This window comes from Plecotus auritus (genome assembly GCF_963455305.1).
Source record: "Plecotus auritus genome assembly, chromosome: 7".
Taxonomy (NCBI): Eukaryota; Metazoa; Chordata; class Mammalia; order Chiroptera; family Vespertilionidae; genus Plecotus; species Plecotus auritus.
The window spans coordinates 51,793,260-51,821,161 of NC_137774.1; the positions used below are offsets into that span (position 1 = coordinate 51,793,260).

At 42.8% G+C, this 27,902-nt stretch overlaps 1 protein-coding gene across 1 annotated transcript; it reads right to left on the reverse strand.

The window, feature by feature from the left end:
• Positions 1-27,745, reverse strand: TEKT3 (tektin 3; the record flags this gene model as incomplete). The annotated part of the gene is made up of 7 exons (XM_080678288.1): positions 1-217; positions 8,270-8,424; positions 11,137-11,359; positions 14,194-14,337; positions 17,914-17,984; positions 24,039-24,122; positions 27,167-27,745. 7 exons carry the CDS (start codon positions 27,743-27,745, stop codon positions 1-3), a joined length of 1,473 nt encoding a protein of 490 aa, XP_080534414.1.
• Between the last annotated feature and the right edge of the window lie 157 nt (positions 27,746-27,902).

Genomic DNA, 27,902 nt, shown 5'->3' on the forward strand with positions numbered 1-27,902 from the left:
CTAGCAGAAGCCCACCAGCCGGAGGGTGTTGGGGAAGCTCTTGCGCATCCCCATGCACTTCTCCTGGTCGATGTACAGAGAATTGGCTTTGACAGCCAGGTCGTGCTCCAGGGTGGCTTTAGTGTGAACCAGAGACTGCAGGGTGTCCTCGGCCTCCCTCAGGCGCTTCTGCAGGGTCTGGATGGTGTCATCCACCTCATACACCTCGTTGACAAGGCTGCAAGAGAGAAGAAGCACCCGATTAGATTAGCAGAGGTCACATTCCCAACAGTGGTTATTAGTTGAATTAAGGACGTGCGTGGTCAGTGAATTCCTATTGGAGGTGTGGCTGCTGCTGGGCTCAGATGGAGTCCCCAGAGGCACACGGGCATCACAACTACTTCATATTGCAAGACTGCAAAGAGGAAGCAAGACTGGTGTGGGGCCAGGGCCACACCCATTCACTACACCCAGAACCCCAAAGGCAAACTAAGCATATGTTGGGGACAACAGCAAATTTTACACACACACACACACACACACACACACACACACACACTAAACTTTTAAACACCCCAAGATAATGCTTCAAGGTCCCAGAGTAATATACTTGTAAATGTCGAAAACTTAATAGAACATGAAAATAATGAATAAAATCAGCTACATAAACTGTGAAACAAATTGCAGTTCAATCAGGTTGTGATGATAGAAAAAACATGACACATTTCTCATTAAAACAAAAAGGAAATTTTTCTTTTTTTTTTTTTACTTCATGGAAAAATCCAGCATTTCCTCAAGTTCTATGAATTGATATTGTTTTAATTGTTATTTCTTTATTAGTGAACCTTTCCTAAATGTCTGTTGGTCATTTTGCATTTCTTCTGTGAATTCTCTCTCTGGCTTGTGCTCCTTTTTCCACTGAGATATTTCTATTTATCTTATTCATTTGCAGAGAGCTTTTTCAGTATCAAGCACATTGATTTTTTTGTCTGCTATGCTTGTGGCAAATATTTTTTTTTTTTTTTGCCTTTTAATTTTGTGATGTTTTTGTTATTGTTTTTTTAAAATATATTTTTATTGATTTCAGAGAGAAAGGGAGATAGATAGAAACATCAATGATGAGAGAGAATCATTGATTGGCTGCCTCCTGCACCCCCACACTGGGGATCGAGCCCAAAACCTGGGCATGTGCCCTGACTGGGAATTGAACCGTGACCTCCTGGTTCATAGGTCAATGCTCAACCACTGAGCCATGCTGGCCAGGCAAGAGCTCAGTTTTTACTAAGCCAGATCTCTTTTTTCCTTTCTGATTTCTTCCACTGTGTTTACATTTAGAAAGTATTTCTCTTCCCAAAGAGCAATTAAGAGCTCTTCTACCCACTGATTTGGCCAATAATATCCAGGGGAGATAACCACATAATCACTCAAGAGGAAAATAGGAAACAGATTATAAAAAGATAATCCTATGTAATAAAAGGCTAATATGCAAATTGACCAAAAGGCAAATGACCGGTTGCTATGACGCGCACTGACCACCAGGAGGCAGACACTCAACACAGGAGCTGCCCCCTGGTGGTCAGTGTGCTCCGACAGGGGGAGCGCCACTCAGCCAGAAGCCAGGCTCATGGCTGGTGAGCGCAGTGGCTGTGGCGGTAGCATCTCCCGCCTCCATGGCAGTGCTAAGGAGCAGCGAGCAGGCAGGTGGTAAGGAGCGAGGGGTCCCGGACTTCGAGAGGGTGTAGGCTGGGCTGAGGGACTGCCCTCCTCCCCAGTACATGAATATCGTGCACTGGGCCTCTAGTAATAATAATAATGGCAACTCATTTATCAACTACTTTATTGTATGTATAATATAGTACATATTAAATGCTACTAGGTAGTAAATACATATTCTATCCTAAGTACTTTACATGATCAAACAATTTAATCCTAATGACAACACTCTGAAGTAGATACTGTGATTATTACCATTTTACAGATAAGGAAACTGAGGTACCAGGACCTTAGGTTTTGCATGAAATCCCCACCCACTCCTATTAATTGCCATGCTGCTTCCCTGCTTGACTCTGTTCAGTTGAAAACACAACTTCAAATTCACCAAATTTTAACCAGTTATTCAAAGTTAAGGTTTTCTTCATTTTGGGGTTCATTTATCAGTGGACTGGAGGTACATGAGATTAATTAAAATATAGTAATACAAAGAATACAGTGACAATGAATAAAAGTGATGTGGACATCCTAGAGACAGAAAAAGATTTTGTGATCATAGAAAAAATATTCAGACCATATTAAAATCATTATACCAAGGCAATTTAATAGCTTCCCAGAAATTTGAAACTGGAAAATCAATGTGAAAGGTCATTGAGCCTAGCTTCCTTATTTTACAGACTAGGAAATTAGGCCCAGAGGACTGGTGAACTGCTTTCCAGGGGCCCTCGGCCACGTGTGTTCATAGCTGCACACAACAGGAAGCTAAGAGGAAGTGGGGAGCCTCGGTGGCCATACGAAGAACTAGGTCTCTGAGCTCCCTATGAGAAAAGGACAGAAGCAGAGACCGGGATATTGGCCTCAACACACTGGACCCCTTTCGTTGAGACCACCTCATTTCTATCTGTAATCCCCAAAGTGTAGGGTTGCTGCATAATAAATAGGATGCCCAGTTAAATCTGAATTTCAGATGCATGTGTAATTTTTAATTATAAGTATTTCCTAATTGTGATAAAATACACATAAAATTTTACCATCTTGAGTATTTTTAACTGCAACCATCACCACCATACACTCACAGAGCCCTCTCCATCTTGCAAAATGGAAACTCTGTCTCCATTCAACATGAACTCCCCATTCTCCTCCCCCGACCCCTGGCAGCCACCTTCCTGCCCTCTGTCTCTATGAATCTGACCATTGTAGGGACCTCATGCGTGTGGAGCCACAGTGTTTGTCTTCTGTGACTGGCTTATTTCACTTGGCGTAGTGTCCTCAAGGTCAGTCCATGTGGCAGCAGGTGTCTGAATTCCCTTCCTTTTTAAGGCTAAATAATACTTAGTGTAAGTATTTTTACTTAGCATAAGTATTTTTAGGTTGTTGCATGCAATATTTAGGGTATATATACTGAAAAATTAATCATTATTTATCTGAAATTCAAATTTAACTGGCTGTCCTGTTTTAACTTGCAAAATCTGGCAACCTGCCACAGGGCCAGTATAGTGCCAGGCCCCATGTGGGCTCTCACAGCCTGTTATGATTATTAAAAAGGCACCAAAGCAACAATTTTTCTACTCAAAATCCGTTATGCACTCCTTTCCTACAGGGAGAAGTGTAATCTTATTTAAGGAGCTGCACAAATCACAGTTGTTGTTGAGGTTGGGGGTGAGAGGGTGGAGAGGCCAGGAGAGGGAGCCTCATTTTGTATTCTATATAGATCTGTACTATTTGAATTTATTTTAAAATCAGAATAACCACACACACACACAAAAAAAAAAAAAAAAAAAAAACTTTTGGAGAAAAAAAAAGTCAGCAAGATGAAAAGTGTGACATAAAAGTATAACAAAATAATTTCTTCACAGTATTATCTTGTACTGAGTAGTAGAGTATGACAAAATTAGAGGAAAAGTATTCATGTCTAATAGTAACATATGCTATAGCCAGATGACAAAATAGTATGCAAACAATGCTTATAACAACAACTACCACCACCTTGTGCTTGCCGTAGGGAAAGAAGCCCACAGCACGATGCTGGTTGGGTCAGGATATTAAATCTTACATGCAGAAAGATCCCAGTTTTGTTCTTGTGTTTGGTGGCAAATATGACAAATAGCTAACATTGCTTATTCCTCGATGGCATGAAGAATTAAAGATGGTTTTTATTTCTTATTTCATTTTCTGATATTTCTATCATGAACTAATACTATTCTTAAAAGCAGAAAGAAAACAATAAATCTTTTTCAAAAAGGAAACACAAATTTGAGGGACTTGACCTCTCTTTGACTTTCAGGGAGGTTTCTGACATGACTTAGCTGACCTACACAACTGGGAGCACCACCTCTCACTTGGACAGTGCAACCATCACACCATGACCTTTTCACAAACTCCCGGAGTGTCCCACCACGCCCTATGCTGGGCTCACCCTTCCTGTTGGCCATGCTAGGATGTGGCTGACTCAGGTCTACGCAGGGCATGGAGCAGGTGGGCCCCCAGCACCCAGGCCACCTGTGTGTCCCATCCCAGGCAATGGAAACATCATCCTGAGAATGCTGAAACCAAAACCCTCTGATGATTGTGACCGGCCCTCTTCCTGATAGCCCATCCCTCAGTCATAGTCCTGTTATTCCATCTCCCAGAGAGCCTCACATGTGCCACAGAGTCCTCTCCTGTGCTCTGTTGGCATGCCCTGGGACGTGCTTGCTCTCCCTGACCTCAGCGCCTTCACCTTTTCCATCCCCTCAGCCCAGCACTTTACCTACCACCCACCTTCCCCCATCTGCTAATGTATGCCGTCCTCAGAGTCCATAGGGACAGACTTCTTCCTCACATCCACAGTGTGGGTGTTCCAGGAGCACCAGTGTCCTGAGCCGATCTTGCTTGAGGCTGAATCCAGCAGCCCCTCCGGCAGTTGACAGGCATGCAAAACATGCTTGTTGGATGAGGACCAACTTCAATGTCCCAAGTTAGGAAGGTCACCTTGGGAGGTGGGGCACTACCCAGAGGTCCAAGTCCACAGGATCTTTCAAGAACAAGAACCAGACCCCAAGTGATGGAGACTGTGCTGGAGGAGCCTGGAGGGGGCCTGGAGGGCCTAGAGGAAGCCTGGAGGGGCCTGGAGGCGCCTGGAGGGGCCTAGAGGAAGCCTGGAGGGGGCCTGGAGGGGCCTGGAGGGCCCTGGAGGGGCCTGGAGGGGCCTAGAGGAAGCCTGGAGGGGGCCTGGAGGCGCCTGAAGGTTCAGCTTCCCATCCACCTGCAGGCAGCCTGAGAAGAGGAAGGACACTGCAAAGCCCCCCTCCCCCCGCCTAGCCCCAGGCTCATAGAAGCAGCAATAAGCCATGAGAAATACCCACGCCATGCATCTTCTTTCGCCTTAGACCCTGAGCCTGTTTTCTTACTCTCAATGGGCAGGGATGGGATGGAAACTTCAGTGCTAAGTTTCTTCCAGTCTGGGATTGCTAAACACAGAACAGGAGAACAGATATAGAGCATGTTTAGTTGTTGTTTAGGTCACGTTGGATTGAAACTAAGTCTTTGGTGAGGACCCCGGGGTATAAAATAGCACCAGGAGAGAAGCAGGCCTCCCGGAAGGCTGCTGCACATGCGGCGATGGGCTCCGTGCCCGGGCTGGGTATGGTCACACTGGGCCTGCTTCTCGTCTCCACCGCCCCTGCGCCTGCCTCTGCCTTCAAAAGGAACCGTGAACCCCAAGGAACAGGAAGATATATGAATATTTACTCCTCGCAGCCAAACAATAGTCTAGTGGAAGATCTAGCTGAGGGAACTTTTGAAAATATACACATTACAATATCAGGTTTTGTGGGGGTTTTTTAAAGGAATTTAAGACACATAGAAAGTAGGCAGTTAACACCCTGTGTCCCATTGCTGTGTGAACCCAGATGGCAGAGGCCCCTCCCTCCACCTGCGCCATCAGGAACACATCCCCTCCCTCACCCACACTTCACTCTGGTTCCTGGTCTTGCGGATCACAGGGAGCTGTCCTGCCGAAACCTCTCATTTTTGGGGAATTACAGAATTGAAAAACATTTGCATTCAAACACAAATAAAGTGACCATAGTTAAAAAATGCATCAAGATTATTTAAGTGAAGCAGAGCCTGGTCTGGCCTGCCACCAATGATGCCAAGAATGTTTACAATTACTTTTGAAAGAACCCATTTAGAACATTTTAAATGAAAATAAAAGTCTTGAAATGAAAACAGCAATTTTTCTCAGTCCTCACTCCTTTGAGTTTGTGGGCTTATTTTTTCTTCTCCTGGCAGGCCAAAGGGCTGCTTTCAGAATGATCAGTTGGAGAGGAAAAATACTCCCCTCCCCCAATAATAATGCTAAATTCTGCTGTTGTTACTCTGGGACCATATTTTCGGCAATGCTATTTTAACAAGAAATCTTTATGGAAACAAAAGCAGGTTTTGTCCCGAAGCCAGTGAAGGAGCAAGGGAAGTAGACACACTACAAAGTCGACAGGAAGTCAGGAAAAGCAGCTCTGTGTGGCTGTGAAGGAGGAAAAGAGTGAAAGCCATTCAGCGCTGTGAATGCCCCGTTGTTTGTCAGGCCAGCCCACCACTCCAAACCCTTTCTGAGAGCACCGGCTTGTGCTCGCAATCTGAATCCTACTGCCACGTGTAAGGACGAGGGAAAGTTTCTCAGAGCATGAAACTTCACTTTGGCTTCTCTTAATCATAGCTGCATGCAGCCACAATCTGTGGCCCAGCCCTAACTGGCCAGATGAGTGTGCTCTCCGGGGGCGCAGACACTGCACACTGGCCATCGGGCCCTCCTGGCTTCTGGAGTGAGCGCAGCCTGCCCTAAATAATGGGCTCTGTACCAGAGGGGTTCCAGGGAACTCCCTTTGAGAAACATGTAGCTGGCTGAACTCCTCTGTGGCTGTGGCCTCAGACAACAGCTCCCCTGGGAGAAATGCAGTAATCTGTCTGCATACCTTCTAACGCGTGCTTCTGAGCATCTGACACAGACCCCCAGGCTGTGTGTGCTGCAGTGACAACCCCCTCCTTAGCTCTGGGTCTCATCCTCCTCTCATCCTCGTGAGAGAGATGAGGATGCAGGACCTGCGTTGCTGATTCACCCACATGGGCATTAAGGTCAGAGCAGATCAGCTACGTGACAGGGGGCAGTGAAACACTGCAGTGCGGAAGCTGGGGGAGCAGAAGCAAGCAGCTTGTTTGGATTCACACTGTGGCTCTCCTTGTACCACCAGGTGCCACATGAATCAAGTCATTTAACCCACTTCTGCCGCAGTTTCCTGATTTGTAACCTGAAGATAATGAATGACGGAGGTAAAGTGCTCAGGACAGGGGCTAGCGCAAAGTGAGATCACTGGTGGTGCAGCTGCTATTACTGTCTCCATCACCATCTGTATTGTTACTTTCATCATCATCGGCCCCACGAAGATCACTCTTTCCTTTCCCTCCAGAAAATCCACTGTCTCTTTGGTGAAGCTTAGGGTCGTTTTACCCCTTGGATAAAGCCTGCATGATGACATGGGGATTCTGTCCTGGGCCAGGGACAACTGCTGGCATCTCTCCCCAGAAACAGCTCTGGATTTCCGGGCTCCCCCTCTGCTCCTGCAGAGGCTCTGCCTCTGCAAAGAAGCGTTTATGACCTAAGAATAGCAACAATGAAATCCAGAGAGAAAAGGCAGAAGCAGGCATTTAGAAATTAGAAATAAAGCCAGAATTAAGGGAGAATAGGGGGGCCTGGCCAATTACTTACAAGCCCATCCTAAAAGGAATCTTCAAAGTTAAAATGGTAATAAAATACACGCAGTGTTTAGTAGATAAACGGTGGTGTCAGATTCCTTTTGCCATGTGTGCGCGGGAGACATACTGATGAAGACCAGCTGGTCTCAATTTCTACTGAGAACAGAACAAGCTGAAATGACCCTAAAAACCCTTTAGGGGCTTCAAGGGATCATGAGGATACTCTTAATGACAAGAGCAGATGTATTAACCACCAGAAGAGGCCAAAGAGAGCAAATGGGCAAGAGTAGAGAGAAGGGGTCAGTGGAACTGTGATGCAGGTCCCTTTTCTGACAAGTCTCAGGCACTTAGAATAAATACACAGCAAACCAGCGCACTCTGCTATGCATAGCGAGGTGTAATGGACACTCCAGACAACTCCAGAAGCTGAGGAGCCCCAAATCCACCTTGGCCTCTGAATGAGGCCAACTGTTTATCACTTTTTGTGTGTGTAATGTTGATGTCTTTTCCTTTTTAAAGAAAACTATGGTAAAATATACATGCAAAATGTACCATCTCCATTACTTCCAAGTGCCCAGTTCAGTGGCATTAAGTGCATTCACATGCTATGCGTCCACCACCAACATCCATCTTAAGAACTTCTATCAAACTCCGTGAGCTGAACTCCATGAGCATTGGACACCAGCTCCCGTTATCAGGGGCCCCAGCAATGAGCATCACTGTGCTTTCTCATGAGGTGCGCAGTGTGTTCACAGACAGCGCTTTCCTGAAGAACACGGAGCCAGGCAAGCTGGTGCGCTGTCCCAAAGGGCCCGCTTTCCCCCTGCAGGGGTGCCCCCTCCCCACTCACCGCAGCTGGGCCATGTCTCTACAGAGCTCAATGTTCGGTCTCCTTGTCCGCTCGTCCAGCCTGGTCTGGGCCACCTTCAGGAAGGCAGACTTGTCCTTGATGGCCTTCCGGATGGATTCTATGGTCATTTCGGTCTGGAAAATCTCCTGCAGTGTCTGCAGAGAGAGAAGCGAATGCCCGATGCTGAGTTGTGCGTGCCTCCCACCTGCTCTACCTCTTGCCTGTCCATGGAGGGTGGCCCACCTGCCTCCTGGGATGGGGAGATGGGTTCCCTGAGCACATCCGCCCCCTCCAGTCCCAGCCCCAGTCCCAGCCCGAGCCCCAGCCTCAGGGAGCCGGTGCTGGGGCAGCTCTCTCTCTTCCTGCACCTGTCTTCCTGACTCCCGATTTGGGGGACATCAGCCAGGATGGTAATTTACATCAGATAGGCAAGTGCTATAAATCAGAGCTCTTTTTCCCCAGATCACCAGTTTCTAAAATGTTTTTGCCAGATCACCAGTTGTAACTGAGGAAAGTGAGGCTGTGAGGCTTGAGTGGCCCTAACTTCCCTCCTCACTTCACTTGGTCCTTGCCCCTTCTCTTCTGCTCTCCCTGCTCACTACCCTCACAGGGATGTCTTCCTGCTGGTGGGAATTTGTCTTGAAGCAAATCGAGGCCTAGCTTCAGGGAATCTCAGCTGCAAGGAGCGGGGGGCGGGGGGCACTGGCAGTGTTGTAGTCCTGACTTTATAACCTTTATTCTTAAAGAGAACCCCTCCCCCCACCACTTAAACCTGGCCCTCTCCCTGGTATCCTCTGTGGAGTGACCCCCTCCACCCCCTAAGCTCTGAAAACCCTCCCTTCTCCTCCAGCGCAGACCTCTGCACTCCCATTTCTCCACAGCCTCTTCCCACCACTCTCCCACTTGCCCTGCCCTTTCCTTCAGACTGAGACACACCCAAGTATCACCCAATTCCTTTAAATCTGTCTGTCTACCACCACACTCACCCAGTCCCTGTGGATGCTCCCAGCGGTGCTGTCTCCCCAGGCTCACTGCCACGTGCTCACTCCCTGCCTGCACTTCCCGCTCGCCCTACTTGGTGGCCATGGAACTGTCTCTGGCCGAGCTGCCCTCATGAGACTGTGCCCTCAAAGCCAGCGATGGGCCTTTCTGATGCCCCCCACCCCTTGAATCCCTCACCTGGCATAGTTTCTCTGGCCAACTGCTGTCTTAATTACTTGCCATTCTAACTTTCCCTGCTCACTTCCAGTGCAAGATACTGTCCCCAGACCATTCTCTGCTACACCCTTTCTCCTATCCCCTGCCGAGCTCTCACATAATCATACGGATTCAGGGCTTGTTTACCCAGGAATTCTTAAATCTGTCCCCTAATCTTTGATCCCCCCTGTGCCCCAGCAACCTCTGCCCTGTTCCTGCACCAAGACCCTGCTCTGGAGCTCCTGTCTCTCACGGCTACACACAACTGCTGCTTCTGCTAAACACATTCTCTCTGTAGCTCTGAGGGCTTCATTCTGCACCTTTCTGATGCAACTCATCATTTTCTATGTATATGTCTTGTCTCACTGTGAGATACAAGATGACAAGGTCGACATGTCATTCACGCTTGTATCCCCTCAAGTGCCTGCTTTGAATGTAGCTTTGATAAGCTGAATTCCACCCTCTCCCCAATTCATTTCCCTGGTACCTCAGGATTTGACTGTATTTGGAGATGTGACTAAGTAAAAGCTTGGGTTAGAACTTATTAAGTTCTAATCCGATATGACTGGTGTCCTTATGAGAAGAGGAGATTAGGACACAGACACATGCAGAGGGAAGACTGCGTGAGGACACAGGGAGACGATGACCATCTACAAGCCAAGGAGAGAGGCCAGAGGCAACCACCCTACTGACACCTGGACCTCAGACTTCCAGCCTCCAGACCGTGAGACTCGAATCCCCGCTGTGCCTTGTTTGGCAGCCGCAGCAAACTAACACAGGGGTAAGTACAGTTTGGGGAACTAAGGGACTCCATCATATCAGTCTTCTAAAAGGCCTTTAAATGGCTTCTTACCTTTCCATACATGTCTTCAGTCTGGGGACAAAAACGACATTTTATACTCCGTTCTGCCCTTCACAGTCAGCAGCACACTCTCTGACTCAGTAAGTGTGTGTTGCCCAAAGAAAGTGCCCAGAGGAGGAACGACACCTCACTGCATCCTGAGACCATGGGGCCCTCAAGGGGCTAACATCACTCCCAAGTGACATGACCGACTTGTATGGTTCTTAAAAAAAGAACTGACAACAGATGCAGCATAACCCACAGACAAAACAAGGGCTCTGAGACTGACGCCAAGCAAAGGAGAGCTCCCTGATTATCTTGAAACATATGAATTCTGATGGAGCCCTTCATTTTATTGTCCTTGTAAAACTCTTATACTTAGAGCACTTAAAAAGCTCAATATCAGAAACACTTTGAACCACCTAATAATTTCCAGTATTTGCTTTTGTATTCCAGAAAAAACAAGTGCCTGAAATAATTCAACAGAAAACATTCCTACCATATGTTCTAATAATAAGTTCACTTCCTAGTTACATACAGTGATTCATTAAGCTTTAATAATATTTTTGTTTCTGTTAAAAATACTAGGAAGCTTTTATTACATAGTGCATTCTTTGTGTTCCCAAAGCCTGTGGATTCCAATTTCAGTCTGACATCTGACTGCCTTGCTAAAATAAATGGTGCACTTTGTACTGTTTTTAATTTCTCTTTGTCTGTAGGGCCAGGAGGCATGTGCCTCCTGGCTGCTCTTAGGGTGGTGAGTGTCCTGGTCCCAGAGCCCCTGCAATGTCCATCAGCTCAGCAAGGGCACCACCGGGGCTTGACTTACCTTTGCTAAGTGAACCTGAATCTTGTTCTTAGCGTCGGCAGTCTCAGCAATACGATTAGTGAAGGCCAAGTTTACTTTGTTGAACTGATTCCACATCTCATTTGCAGTCACAACCAAGAGGTTTTGAATGTCGTCTCTTAGTTTGGCTGAGGCTGCTCGTTCACTCTGAGAGCGAAGAAGATTGTCATCTGTGAATTTGGCCCATGACTCGGGCACTGAGACCCTGGACAAAGGAAGGAGAGCCAGACAACAGTGACAATGATGAACTGGCAATCATCCATCCTGCTCAAGAGAACCCGTACACTGATCCTGGCTCTAGTGCCCCAAACGCAAACATCAGAGCAAAGCTTAATTTAAATTTTTCCTAATTTCTCCTTATTTTACTGCTAGCCAATTTTCTATAAATCCAAACCACAAACTTACTCCTTTGCTAGTTTTGGGGAGAAAAAGAGAATTGGTGGAGTATAATGGAGTATAAGGGTAGTAGGTTCATTACAAATGTGTCACATGCGCTTAGTAAGCATATAAAAATATTCCACATCAGGAATAACCAAAGAAGTAAGGAAAATAACAACATATTAATTAATAAGCCTCTTATCAAAAAGCAAGAGTGAAGAGAATAATGATTTGCTGATGAGCTGTGGAGAGAAACATCTTCTGCAGGTAGGAACGCTGAACTGGTGCAACCACGGAGGAGGGTAAAAAGTCAATGTAGCCAAAACTGGTTTGGCTCAGTGGATAGAGCGTCAGCCTGCGGACTGAAAGGTCCCAGGTTTGATTCCGGTCAAGGGCATGTAACTTGGTTGCGGGCACATCCCCAGTGGGAGGTGTGCAGGAGGCAGCTGGTCGATGTTTCTCTCTCATCGATGTTTCTGAATATCTATCACTCTTCCTTCCTCTCTGTAAAAAATCAATAAAATATATTTAAAAAAAAAAGAATAGCTAAGGCCAGACAGTGTTCTGATTAGATGACAGGCAATAGCTATTGGAAAAAAAAAAAAAAAAGTCAATGTACACGAGATCCTTTCGAATGCATATAACCCAGAAAGGTCACTTCTAGAAATATTTTTATTGAGATATAACTGACATATAACATTGTATTGGTTTTAGGCATGCAACATATTGATTTGATACATGTATATATAGCAAAATGATGAGCACACTGAGTATCATTAATATCCATCACCATACATAATTACACATTTCTTCTTGTGATGAGAACTGAAGATTTGAAGTCTTAGCAGCTTTCACATATACATACAGTATCAACTATGTCACTCTGTCTTACATGGCATCCCCAGAGCTGAAAATGCAGACGGGTCATGCATGTCCGCAGGTCCCTGCACAGGAGCCGTGCTAACCGTCTGCCATTCCAAGGCGAATGTGTGCTGATCAAGCAAACAGTGTAAAAACTTACCCCAAGGAAAAATGCTCCCAAAGATGTATATGCGAGGGCCATTTTCAGCAATAGTTATGTCAATCCCTAGAACCCTGGAAACAGCCTGATACTTCAAGGTAAAACTGAGTGAATTATGGTACATTTTAAAAAATAACCCTTATAGCATGCAAGCTCATGTTGCAGAAGAATATTTCCACAAACAATGTTTTGGATATATCATGAGCTGACTACTCAGGCATGCTACTCAAGCAGCATGTATGAAATACCATTACTTAAAAGCATAACTCTATGTCCACATGCATGAGAATGTATTTGAAGGACTGATGATTAATTGTTAACATTGGGCATCTCTGGATGGTAGGTTCATGGGTGACATTTCTTTACTTGTAGGTGTGATATCAAACGAGACTCTTACTGTTGGCTAGAGTTTTTAGCTCAGGCCCCAGTGACCCTAAATGATACCCTATCTACTCCATACTCTGTCATTCTACAGGAGGTGGTTAAGTGTTCATGCTGCACATAGATGCCCTGTACAGAAGGCTATGTGGTCAGAGTGAGTGGTTCCAGCCCAGCCCACCCAACCCTGGGAGAGCAGAGGAAGACACTTCCTGCTCATGTCCAGCCAAGGCAGAGGCACTGCGTGGGGACCCCTTGGAACACAGAGTCTGAATCTGAGTCACAGCACTGAACCTAACAGTCAGAGCTGGTGCTGATGCTCTACTGGGGCACTAGGAGAGGGGCTGCTTTGGGGTGACCAGCCCACAGGAGAGAACCCATTAGGGGTTCACTTTATAAGGGGAGGGGACATGAGTGTGGGAAAGAGCACAAGGGAACTTTTAGGGGTGATGGAAGTATTTTTTTAAATATATTTTTATTGATTTCAGAGAGGAAGGGAGAGGGAGAGAGAGATAGAAACATCAAAGATGAGAGAGAATCATCAATCAGCTGCCTCCTGCACGACCCCACTGGGGATTGAGCCCATAGCCAGGGCATGTGCCCTTGGAGGGAATAGAACCTGGGACCCTTCAGTCCAAAGGCCAATACTCTATCCACTGAGCTGAACCAGCTAGGGCAATGGAAGTATTCTTTATCTAAACGATGGTCATGGCTACATAGGCATAGAAACCTGTCAAAATTCATCAAAATGTACACTTACACTGAATACATTGATTGTAGGTGAATTTCACCTCAATTGAGTTGATTATTTTAAAAAGGAATGACTAGAGAAGACCACGAATCCAAGATTGCATGCCAGGGCCCGGCAAAGCAACCACGGACAGACCACGTTCAACCATCAGTGGTAATAAAAACAGTACCAGTAAGCTGTTTTCAACCTGCACCCCACTGCGCCCCGGGCATCGAACACAGGCGGCACTTTCCTTTACGTTTCTAGGCTTCCTACATCAGGAAGTGTTCCTTCCATAGGTAGGAATCTGAAGAAGGAACACTCTTTTCCAAAAGAATACAGGATGCAAGCGCCAAGGCCCGACTGCGAACACTTAGCGACTGGACTGGACACTTGCCCAGCGCTGGCGTGCCCATTCCCTTCCCACGCCTCCCCACGGCTCCTGTTTTAACGTGCCAGCTGCATCCCTTTGAAAGAAGAGCAAACATAGTAAATAATATGAAAATCATGAAGGGGTGTGTGCCCCACTTACGTCGCGTCCACCCTCTCCACTCCACGAAAGTAGCTGACACCCTCCGAGGTGTTTCGCAGGTGGTGGCACTTGTCGTCGATCCGGTGCGCCACCTGCTTATCATGCAGGTCCTTCTCCAGCTCGTGCTGGGACGCTCTGTTCGCTCTATAACACAGAGGAGGACATGGAGCTTCAAGGTCGGGGAGCAATGTCATAAGAGGGAGAGGAGCTGTCCTCTCTGCTGAGACCCACCCTCTCCTGCTTTCCAGGTCTCTCCTTTTTCACACTGTGTCCAACTTTTCCATTATGAGGAGCCTCCCCTGGGCATGGCCATGCACGTGAGTAATTAGAACCCTGCTCATCATGCCCCTCCCACGGCTAGGAGAGAAGATGTGCAGATAGACAGGGGTCAAGCATCTGGAGCCCTAGGACTGGAGCCCATCTTCCTAAAATACAAATAGTTCCAGAGAGGACCCTGGCTTAGAGGAACTTGTCCACATGTGCGCTGCCCTGCCTGTCTCCCTCCTCAACTCCTCCCCTAACCCCCTCCCCTGACGTGCTCTGATGAGAAGTATGAGGCACTTATAGCAAGCCTCTGGACCTGCGGGTGCCTCAGTTTGTGGTCACGTGAGGCCTGAGGAGTTGTCCAGGAGATAGAAACCAAGGGCCAAAATCAACCTCCAGGGCAGGAGTCAGTGCTTGGAAGAGTCAGATGGGTGGGCTCCCAGGCAGGTGTGCTTCAGCAGCCACCCTCCGGGAGGAGGCGGTGAGCTCTGAGATGGTGGTTTCCTGCCCTGCCAGCAGAAAGGAGGCCTGGCACTCACTACCAAAAGACAGGCCCGGGGGCAGGGCGGGGGGCGGGCCCGCATCAGAGACTGGCAGCCATGTCTTCACTCATGGAGGAGTTCATTCAACAAATAGCAACCAGTGCTACCACATGCCAGACACTGTTCTGCACACCCAGAATGTGACAAAACATCTCCTCCTTGGAGGAGCCTTCATCCTGCTGGGAGGAGACAGGTGATGCTCATGACGAATAAGCAAGTCATGTGGTTTGTTAGCAGGACAGTGGGCCAGGAGCATGAGTGGGGGTGTTAAATAGGGCCATCGGGTAGGACTCCTTGAGGAGGCGGCGTGTGAGCAAAGGCACGCTGGGGGAACCAGATCGAGCAGAGCCTCGGGACACCAGAGGCATCGGGCTTTCCTCCTGAGGAAGCGAGAGATCACGGACTTACAATTCAGAGGAGCCTTCTGGTGCTGGGCTGGGAATAGCTGCAAGGGGGCAGGAAGACTCAGGAGCAGACGGGGCAGTTACCCAGGTGAAATGGGGTGGCTCGGACCGAGGGGTAGCAGTGAAGGAGGTGAGAAGTGCTCAGATCCTAGATGTGTTTTAAAGATGGGACTAAGAATCTCCTAGAAGACTGAACATCAGTGAGAATAAAGAGCTGAAGTTCAGTGATTGGAAGAGCAAATTCTATCAACTAGGCTGTGGACAAGGAGCTCAGGACAGGACAGAATGCAGCCAACACGCTGAGCTTGGGTGTCCACTGAACATCCAAGTGCAGGAACCAAGTAGGTTCTTGGAATTTGGGAGAAAGTTCTAGACTAGTAAGAAAAAGTTGGGAGTCACTAGCATATAGATAGTATTTGAAAAAGTAGAACAACTAGGTGCTCTTAATCATTTCTGTATTCCAAAAAAAGTCTTAACATGTAGCTGTCACTCAATAAAGCCTGCACGGAATTGAATGGGCTGGTTCTAGCTGCAGCATCCCTTCCACTGAGCCTGTGCCTTTGGGTAAGTCACTTGACCTTTCAGATCTCTTTTTTGATTGTTATTTGTGAAGTGGAACTGAGGGTAGCAGCAGGCAAGTCACCTGCATTCTGTGAATTCTGCAACAGTACACATGTGTGGAGGACAAAGGACAACAAGGCCTAAACATTTGGTTTCCTCTCATATTCACATTAGTAGCATCTCCCCTTGCTACTCTGGGTTTGGCCTCTTCCTTCAGGTTGTTGGTTGATACTCGAGGATTAGAAGGCCTTTCTCATTTGTTGTCCCAGACGAGGATGGCCCCCAGCCTTCCTCCCCTGACCTGACCTCGGAATCTCTCCAGCTATCTAGAGCTAAGGAAAGTCCTGGAGGCAGCACCCCACCAGCCTACTGATAGTCCAAGATGGGAAATCTTGGCTGCCATGTTGGTGCCCAACAAGATTCCATTTCCAGTGAAGATCCAAGCTAAGTGCTTCTCTGCTCCTTTCCTCCTCCCATCACCTTGGGTAGACCCAGCCCAGTGGCCATATCTGGGACTCAGGACCCCAGATGCCAAGGAAGCCTTCCCAGGAAGTGAGGTGGGTATCTCACCCAGATCTTTAAAGGATCGCCAACAAGGAGGCCAAGCAAGTGCACACACAGAAACATAACTTCCCACTCAGGCTGGACCAGGGCAGCATGGGACTGTCGGTAATGGAGATTGAGGAGAATGTGCTGTCCAGGGCGACACAATCTGGGCCAAGAAGAGCAAAGGACCCAGAAGATGGCAGCAGGTTGTAGATTATGAAATAAAATGGGGACAAGGAACAGGACCAGGAGAAAACCACAGAAGCAATTCTTTGAACCTCACTAAACTGTGATTCTGAAATTCCTAGGGAGCAGAACCCAGAAGTTGATATTGGAACTCTACTGCCGGGTTTCTATAGCTTAAGTAAATTGTATAGTTAAACCACAAGCAGTGAGTCATCCTTAATTACTATCATACCTAGTGTCACCAATTTCCGAATCAGACTCTTTCTAGTAAGCGTTCAAGATACATCTCAGGCACCTGGACCTCCCCCACCTTTACAGCTGTCTTGATGGGCAGGCTGGGCAGGCTAAGTAAGAAGTACCAACATGGCTACAAGGCTCACTACTCTGAGGATGTCATGCAGAATCCTTGACAACATTAGTATGCGCAGAATCCAACTTCTTTCTGTGACCATAACCAAATGAACACTGATCTGTCTATTCATGTTAGGCAGCAGCCCCAGCCAGCATATTCTATGTTGACAGCTATTATCACTACGCAAGTCCCTCCTCTGATTACTATCCCCCTTCTCACATCTTCTACTATCCACCATTGCAGAGAAAAGAGGAATGCGTGTTCTGGCAGAGAATAAGGTGGATAAACAGTTACAATGCTATGATGAATGAATGTTGAGATGTAACGCATGTTGATTAAAAAGTCCTTCATTCAAATATTAATTACTATTCAATTGCTAAGCAATGGTCATAATGAGTATTGAGATGGTGTGATCAGAGCAGGAAGGAGCATTTCTGCCAGGAAATCAGGGAAGGCCATGTCCTTAAGGAGGTATGGGAAGTAAACATGAAAGTGAACCACAGTTCATCTCTCTTCCCACTGTTGGGAGCTGCACACCCACAAGTCACTCTCTCATCAAAAAGTAACAGTCTTTTGAGTTAAAAGAAATCTTAGCCATACTCCAAGTTAAGACAGAAATACTTTCTATGAAATCTCAAATTATTTTTTAAATAAAAATGTAAAGCAAGTATTCCAAGTACTCATTTTAATCTCCAAATAAAACATGTGTGAGCACATATGTGTGTGTGTGTATCCATATATAAGAAATTCTCATATAAGAAGCTATGAGAAATCTGAATGGGAGGCATAGAAGTATAGTTTCATAATAGATCTTACATTGTATGAGTGGTTATAAGGTTTTCATTGTATGAGGTAAAGCTCTTACGCAAGTTGGGCCACGGCCTTATCCAAATGAAGCTTCATCCTTTCTTGACAACACAGAATATTATCAACTTCCTACTCAATTGAAAAACACACACATTAATGTTTTTGTTATTGAGTATTGCATTCAAAGTCAACAATGTAACAAAACATCGATGAAGGAAAATTTTGTTTCTGGTTAAACAAGTAAACAACTTTATAACCACTTATTTACATATATGGCCTGATAACATTGTGATCTAAATATCAGACTGAAATTCATTATTTATAGGGCTATAGAAAATCATATCATGGAACAAGCTGGGACAGTGGATAGATTTCAAGGTTTTTTTTTCATCTCTGGTTCTATACAAACAAAATTCTGGTGCTGTACAAAGTGAATATTAACTATTCTTCCAAGACAGTAAATCAGGGAGGGGAAAGGCAGTCAAAAAGGGGCTTGTCTCTGGCCATGATGTAGCCTCCAACATGCCCAGCTCTTTGGTCCCAGCCTTCCTGCCCCACTGGCCCACTGTACCCCGCAGCCCCGCCACTCTGCTTGACCTCACATGTGGGATTTTGATGCTGCTGTTATGTATACACTTTATATAACAGGTGTTGTATCAGAGTTTTTTAAAATAAACATTTGGTTTCCTCTGATATTCACATTAGAAGATCTAGGAACTCAAAATAGTACCAAGATGATATTTAAAAAGTGCACAAAATTGTTACAACTTTTTCAAGTGAAGAGTTATCATATTATACACACTGTTTTGTGGTTTGCTTTTTAATTTTAAACTTGAACATTTCCCCATAACATTAAACAATGCTGTGATGAACAACTTTAATAAATATTTAGACATCGCCAAAGGGTAGCCTTTTTTCCAGGTTTTGACCAGTACAGCCAAATTGCCTTTCAGAAAGGCTGTGCCCATTTACAACCATAAGCGGGTGTGTGCTTCCTCAGCTCCCACACCAAGTAGCCATTATGACTCCTCTTAATCTCTGCCAATGTGATAGGACACCCCAAAAAGCACACCTGCCCAAATGCATGGGTTAATGCTATGACTATGCATTTGTTCATCATTTGGCTTTCTTCTTTTGTGCTTGTCCACTTTTTCCGTCATTTTAAAAATTAACTTATGTGTTTTTATATGTAAAAGTCAATATTTTCCCATCAAATATGTCATATATATATGTTAAATATATAGGTGTGTTTTTCACAGTTTGGCCTTTGCCTTTATATTTTGTGCATGGTGTTTTTGATACATAGACATTTCTGATTTCTATGATGTTAAACTATCAAATAATTAAATAGCTCCTTTTCATTTCTGCCTTGCTAATTTGGTTACAAAGTCCTTCAATTCCAATGTTAATTATTACTCAATATATAGTCTTACCTTTTATTGTTTAATTATGTAACATAAAAATGTTGAATATCCCTAGAGTTATTTCAGTGATTACTGTCTGATTCTTTAATATTTGAAATTGATGAAGTAAATGAAAAACTAAATTCCTAACACATGTTATCAAGGTTCCTCTGCCCTTACAGGTAGCAAAGATTTCTCATATTCTCACAGCAGCCTATGCATCAGTCTCAGTTTTCAGTGTTGATGGTCTTCCTCTTCATGGCTGTGTGTGTGTGTGTGTGTGTGTGTGTGTGTGTGTGTGTGTGTGTAGTTATTTCATTGAGGTGGGTGTTGGCAAAAGATGCACTGAGTAATGCTTTAAAAATGCCACTTAAAACCCAAAACCCTAATGAGCTTTTCTATTCTGTGTACACAATGCACGTGGTGGGCATTTCTGGGACTTTTAGTGAAAAAGATACTTTTAATGAGACTCTTATTATAAAAAAATACTTCAACAATAATTTTTATATATGAATTTAAATAATGCCATATGGTAAATGTTGGAGGGTTGGAGGCAGGAAGGTCTAAATGTCTGAAACCAAAACCCATTGAGACTGTCCCAATGTTGATTTACTCATTAATCTGCACTCAAAGGTTCATTTTGCTTCAAAGTCCAAGAAGTTAGCTTGATGTAGTAGTTCCATTAATATAATGTCCTGATCAGTTCCCCCAGAGAAGCCACTTTGTAAGAATTTGGCGAAGATCACTGACTGAAAGAATCAACAGAATTCATGAGAAAATATTTAAGTCTACTCACATTTTTCAAAAACAAGCCTTTTAAAGCTACTTCCTATTTTTTTATAATATTCACTTAGTTATTAAAAAAACTGAGACCTGTTTTGGTAAAAATAAGGTATGCTAATATAATTTCCTTGAGTAGGTTACAAGATACAGTCACTGCTTGAACTATTTGGCCAGGGCGAAGGCACCCTCAGTTGATGAACCACTAGTCTAATCACACACCCTGGTGTTTTGAGGTAAAGCAGTGTCTGGTACTGACCTGGAAAATATTTGCCTCTAAAGTAGTGCTACTTGTTGTTTTTTAAAAATAGTTTTTCTGAGATATTGTTCACATACCACAGAATTCATGTACAATTCAATGGTTTTTATTCACAGAGTTGCATAACTATCACCAGAACCAATTTTTAAAACATGTTCATTACCCACTAAAGAAACAACATACCCCTTAGCTGTAATCCCTAATTTCCAATCCCCAAGCCGCCTTCTCCTGGGCAGACACTAATCTACTATCAGTCTCTGCAGATTTCCCTAATCTGGACATTTCATATCAATGGAATCATGCAGTGTGTGGTCCTTGGCCACAGGCTTCCTTCACGCAGCAGAATCTGTTCAAGGATCATTCATGTAGTAGAATGCAGCAGCACTCTATTTCTTTTTATGGCTGACTAGCATTCTATTGTATGGAGAGACCACGTTTTATTTATCATTCATCAGTTGATGGGCAGTTAGCTGTTTCTAAATGGTTGTGATGACTAATGCTGCTATGAACATTCCATGTACTTCCTTTTCTCTTGGGTAAATACAAAGGCATAGAATTACTGAATCATATGATAACTCTGTTTAACCATCTTCCAAATCAGCTACATCATTTTACATCCCCACCAGTATTGTATGATGGTTCTAATTTCCCCACATTCTCACCAACACTTGCTATTTTTTATTTTATTTTTTAGTTTAGCCATCCTAATGGGTGTGAAGTGATATTTTATTGTGGTTTTATTTGAATTCCTCTGATGACTAATATTGCTGAGCATTTTTCTCTTATGCTTATTAGCCATTTTTACACCCTCTTTGGAGTTTTGGAGAACTCCCTATTCAGACCCTTTGCCCACTTTTGAACTGGGTTTTTTTGTTTGTTTGCTTGTTTTTTGTTGTAAGAGTTTTTTTATTTATTTTCTAGATACAAGTCCCTTATCAGATGTATGATTTGCAAATAATGTCTTCTTCCATTCTGTGATTGTCTTCTCACTTTGTTGATGATGTTCTTTGAATCATCAAAATTTTTCATTTTGATGATGTCCAAGTGTATCTATTTGTTTCTTATATTGTTTGTGCTTTTGGTATAATATTTAAGAAACTATGCCCTATTCCAATGTCATAAATATTTATGCCTATGTTTTCTTCTTAGAGTTTTACAGTTTTAGCTCTTAAATGTATGTCTTTCATCCATTTTGACTCAACTTTTTTGTATGGTGTGAGGTAGGGGGCAACTTCAGTCCTTTGTATGTAGATATCCAACTATCTAAGCACCGTTTGTTGAAGAAAATAGCCCTTTCCCATTTGAATAGTCTCAGCACCCAGACTAAAGATTAATTGATCATAAATGTGTGCTTATTTCTGGATTCTCAAATGCTATTCCATTGATCTATATGTCTATCCTTGTATTGTAGCATTGTAGTTAAGTTTTGAAATCAAGAAGCCCTCCAACTTTCTTCTTTTTCAATATTATTTTGACTATTCTGCATCTTTTGAAGTTTGATATAAATTTTAGAATGTGCTTGTCAATTTTTACAAAGAAGTCAGCTGAGGATTTTGAAAGGAATTGTGTTGAATCTACAGATCATTTTAGGAAGTACTACCATCTTAGCACTATTTAAGTCTTCCAATATATGAACATAATATGATAATTTATTTAGATATTAATTTCTATCGATACTATTTTATAGTTTTAAAAAAGTGCTTCTTAACTCTGGATGTTAATTAAAATTATTTGGGGAATATTTTTAAATATCAATGCCTAGCCCCCACTCCAGATTTGAATCAGAATTTCTGGAAGTTGGACCTAATCACTGATATTTTAAAAGCCTTCACAGGGTGCAGTTTTGAGAGCTAGAATTAAGGAAACACTAAAGTAGCCTAGTTTCAAATCAAATCTCTTAGAAATGTTATAGTGTGTTTGTGGGCAAACTCATGAAGTCAAACTGTTAGAAGTGGCTTATAATTTACTGCATCTCTGTGACAACAAGGCATTTGCAGATTTTTACATTTATCAGCTATGAAGGAGGAAAGGATGATTTAGAACAATGGTAGGGAGAATGAAGTGGAAAAGAGAGAGGTGAGAAACAAATCAGAGGAACAATGTACAAGAGCTGGAAACTGATTACAGAGGTGATGGGAGTCAGCAAGACATGCCATGGTAATGGGAGAACCTAGGTACCATTAATAGAAAGCAGAAAGCAGAAGGCATCAAGATAGAAGAAAAGCTCACTTTCAGGCTTGATGAATGTGAACCAAAAACTGAGTCACCAGTGTAAATATGTTTGACAGGTACTTAGGGGTATAGAACTAATGCGTAATAGAGGATATGGCTGAGAAGGAGAGAGAGAGAGAGAGAGAGAGAGAGAGAGAGAGAGAGAGAGAGAGAGAGAGAGAGAGAGAGAGAGAGATTAGGAAGCGCCCAGGCATGTAATGGCCGATCTTAAGGAATGGCAGAGATCTGTGGGAGCAAGCCTAGGAAATGAAGGTCAGTATGACTTAGAAGTAAGTCATATTGAATTGGTGGAAGGTGAAAGAGAGCATAGTGGGAGAATCAAATGTGAGTGGAGATATAACAATAAGATTCTGATGGCAATTTGGCTATATACCAAAAGCTTTCCGAACGCCTATACCCTTTGACATATCAGTTACATTTTTTGAAATGTATTCTAAGGAAATAATAAAAATACATGTAGTTATCAATAATATATTTGTGCATTGCAATGTTATTAAAATAGAAGAATAGGAGGAGAAAGAGAAGAGGAGGAGGAGGAGGAGGAGGAGGAGGAGGAGGAGGAGGAGGAGGAAGAGGAGGGGGAGGAGGAGGAGGAAGAAGAGAAACAACCTAACTATTAAAAAAGAGAGGATTGATTTTTCAAAAATTGGTAGTGGAACACGATGTAACCATTAAAATCATGTATTAAAGCATATATAATGATGTGTGGAAATAATAACCAATACAAATTTTAAATGAATAAAGCACTATTGGGGTTGGGGATCTGAATCAGCAGAGCACAGAGAATTCTTAGGGCAGTAAAAATACTGTGTATGATTCCATAATGGAGGATTCATGTCATTTGTCCAAACCCATAGGATCTACAATACCAAGAGTGAACTCTATGGGTAAACTATGGACTTTGGGTGAAGATGATGTATCCATGTAGGTTCATCAATTATAACAAATGTACCATTCTGGTGGGGGGTATTGGTAACTGAGGCTGCTATGTATGTGTCACTACAGGGTTTATATGTGCTTTCCTCTTAATTTTGCTGTGAACCTAAAACTGCTCTAAAAAAATTATCTTTTTTAAAACAGTGCTGCCTTCCCACATGTATATTTAATAATAACTACCATTGAGCACTGATCTAGAAAAAAATCACTAATCAAATTCATATATACTGTATATTTCTAATCTTGAAGACATGTCTGGGTGTCTTTAAGTTAGTTGGTATCTAAGTATGATTAATAAGAAGAAAGCTTAAGTACCCCCAAATTAATAGTGATTTCTGTGTAAGTCAGATTCAGGTGATTTTTATCTTTCTTTATCCTTTTCTGTATCTTTCAAATTCTCTAAATAAGTATCTATTACTTCTATAGCCTAAAAAGGTTGTTTTCTAAATGCTATAAACACTTGATGTTATAATTTCTTATTTGTGAGTGGCTATATGTAACATCACTTTTGTTTTAACATTAAATGCATGTTGGCAGCTAAGTTTCTGGTTGAAGCATTTCCCCCATATTTACCGTCAGCAGCTCTGCTTCTACTTCATCGTGAACTAGGTCGATGCCCATTCTCTTCTCTCGATGAAAAAGACATTCTCGAGCTACCTGCAGATACACAGATTAGGAAAACCTCTAACACAAACTGACTAACACCAGTGACCTGAGTGTCTAATGACCTGCTTCTAACACGAGTCAACAAACACTCCCAATACCAACTTTTCAAGCCTTTTTGTTGAAAATGTAGGGTGAAACCAAACCATGACAACTACTAGTAAGTAAATCCCTTGTTCTAGTTAGAAGGTGAAGAGTTAACTCTTCAATTGTAGTTTGAAATTTTTCCTAATTTGGAGAGTTGACAAAATGAAGCAGATAGCATTAACTTGATCTCCACAACTTTGCATCTGAGAAAATTACTTGGTGTTAATTTCTTCTACAGAAATACTTCAATAACCTGAGTCTTCAAGGTATTATTTATATTATCTCCAAATATGTTCTATAAGAAGAGTAAGGAAAAAGACAAATGATTGTCTTTAAAGACACCAAAATACGTGTTTAGCTAAAATCCAAGTGATTATTTTTTAAAAGGCAATTATAAAAATAAAATTATCTTATCCATTAAAGAGAAAAATACAGACAAATAGGAGATGATTTAGCCAGACTCCTATCATTGTTTTGTTTGTAACAAAACAGAGATTATAGTGTCCTTATAATTTTATATTATGCTTTTTAAGGTTGACATTAAATGATAGGCCATATTCATAAAATAATCTTTGAGACAAAGTATATTAATGGCACCAATGGAAAATAGTTTAGATTGCTAACCATAAATTAAGTATAAAAAACATTATGTAATTGCTAAAATACTTTTTCAAAGACTATTTCATGATATGTGGTGACTTTATAATGTTAAATTAATTTTTTTAAATATAATAGTATGAACATTATAATCCAGATATAATATCATTGAACAAAATCTTTGAGTGAATCTTTAATTTTTTAATAGTGCAACTTACATTTGCCTGAAGATGATTAATGAGTTGACAGGAACTGTGATTATTTCAACGTGTATTACTAAATCACTTTCCAGGAAGTTTCTTCTTTGCACAGTCCTACCAGCAATGTATGAAAAGTGTCCACTTTCTGAACTTTACCAATCCTAGATGTTATCAATTTTTTATTAATTTTATAGGCCAAAGATGGTTACTTTATTGATTTAATTAGCATTTTATGAAGTTTTAACATTTTCTCATGAGATGGCAATCTATATTTTCTCTTTTGAGAGGGATCAGTTTGCATGACTAATTTTAACCAGGGCCTTCTGATACTATGTTGATAATAAATAATCAAAAACTTCTAGAAAAAATTTGAAGAAAAAATTCAATTCAATTCAAGTGAGAACCATCTCACTGAAGGCAGTCATCTCTGAAAGGAGCACTTTTCAGGATAATTTAAAGTAAGTGCGCTTGGATGAGGTAGGGTGTAGAATAGACCAGAAATCCTCACACTGAGTGGAGCACAGAGAAAGTATAGAAGGGCTTCTAATCCCCAAAAAACAATTCATGATGAGTTACTTTTAAATGACATCATTAGTGTCTATCAACCTCTCTTAAAATTTCTGGTGGGTTGCATGTATTTGTATGTGCTTGTTTTTAATGGGGAGGTGGCACAAAAAGAGTAACAGTGTGTGGGGGTCTCCAACAAACTCTTCAACCCACTAGATATCAGCTTCTTGATCCTCTAAACTCTGCCAGATGTAACAATAAACTATGGCAAAGCTTATCATGTGGCAAATAAGTCACACAAATATGAAGAAAAATGGTATGAGCTTTGCTCACACACACACACACACACACACAGAATATCTTCTTTCAGTGATGGTGTATAGAATGAGGTTGGAATGCCCTCACACACTCAGAAGGTTGGAGGTAATTTGAGTCCACTCAGAAGCCTGGTCAGAGTCCAGTAACCAGCTGCAATGTGGCCTCCATGACCCCAACTGGCTTAACCTCAGTCCCATTTCTCTATTCAACCAAACTATTCCATCTCCTAAGAAGATCTCATTTGGCCCGACTGGTGTGGTTCCATGTTTGAACAACAACCTATGAACCAGAAGGTCACACTTCAATTCCTGGTCAGGGCACATGCCTGGGTTGCAGGCTTGATCCCCAGTAGAGGGCGTGAAGGAGGCAGCCGATCAATGATTCTCTCTCATCATTGATGTTTCTATCTCTCCCTCTCCCTTTCTCTCTGAAATCAAATATATATATATTTGAAGTTTTATATATATATATATATGAAGTTTAATATATAAACTTCATATATATATATATGAAGTTTATATATATATATGAAGTTTATATATATATATATGAAGTTTTAAGAGGCCCAATGCATGAAAATTCGTGCAAGAGTACGCCTTCTTTCCCCTGGCTGCTGGCACCAGCTTCCCTCCAGCACCCGGGACTTGGGCTGGCTTCCCTTGGGCCACCTGCAGGCACCCAGGACCCAGGCTGGCTTCCCTCAGGCCACCCACAGGCACCCAGGACCCAGGCTGGCTTCCCTCGGGCCAACCGCAGGCACCCAGGACCTGGGCTGGCTTCCCTCTGGCCCTGGCTTTGTCAGGAAGGACGTCCAGAATGACATCCAGAAGGACATCTGGTTTAATTAGCATATTACCCTTTTATTATTATAGATATATATAAAGAAGGTCTCATTTGATCACTTCCTTGTGCCATGAAATGGAATTATACTGTATACACAGGCATTTTACAACCCAGACTAAACAAATAGTTGGTTTTATGGGTGTATTTTTCCCCCAAATGTTGTTTATATTAATCCAGGGACATCAATGACCAAGATGAAAATTTCATCTTCCCATCTCTTAAATATTTTGTGTGTTCCAAGGTGTCTCTTTAAGTAGCCTCCTTTGCTTTACATTCAGAATTCTTTCTGCTTATATGATTGTTCTGTATAATGTATAAAAATAGCAATTGTTTTAACATTACTGGCACCAGTTACAAATTTATTGATAGGGGCTGACTTCTACAGGTGAAATAAAACACAATTCAACCAATAAATAACCTCAGAAATTCAACCAGTGAATTATAATTGTAACAACGGAGTCATTAATCATAAGGTCTTATATTTACCTGAAGAGGGGCTTCCGTCTCCATCAAAGCCCTCTCCAATTTTTTCTTAACATCAGTTAGTTCATTTGTCTCTCCAATCATTGAATCCAGCTCATGAATTATTTCAGATTTCCAAAATCCTATGTCATTGACTCGTTCTCCCAAATTTTGAGTGGAATCTGCCTGGGTTTTTCTTGTTTGTTGATATTTGTCTTGAATTAAGCGAGATGTATCTACTCTTAGACTCTCTGAATTATGTCTGGAAGTGTTGGATTCTTGATAGTTGGTTAAATTGGACCTATACCAATCATCAGGAGTGTACCGAGTGAAGAGAGTGGTTCTATTGGAAACAAAGGGGAGCATGGTGCTCTCTGACACCTTCTGAGATCTGGTGCAGTAGGGGCCCAAGGTTGGTGAGTCAGCAGCTACTTTGTAGTATGTGCTTGGTCTCCAAGGAAGACTCAAGCTATGGGTCAAATTGTAGTGGGGGAAGCGGTCCCTATAGCTTGATGTCACGGTACTGATGGCTGGTAGAAAGTTGGTTGGTGTTGGTCTAGGGTGGGCATAAGTTGCCGTTAAAGTTGAACCTAAAAACTCCATGATGCTCAAACACTGCTTGTAAATCTCTCCTGTTTAAAAGGGGGAAAAAGGTAAAAATAGACAGTCACATAATTTAATCTTTGGTGAAAATTTACAAATAAAAGGCCACATCTGACTTAGTATTAGTAGCTATGCTCCCTGATACATATTTGTTTTA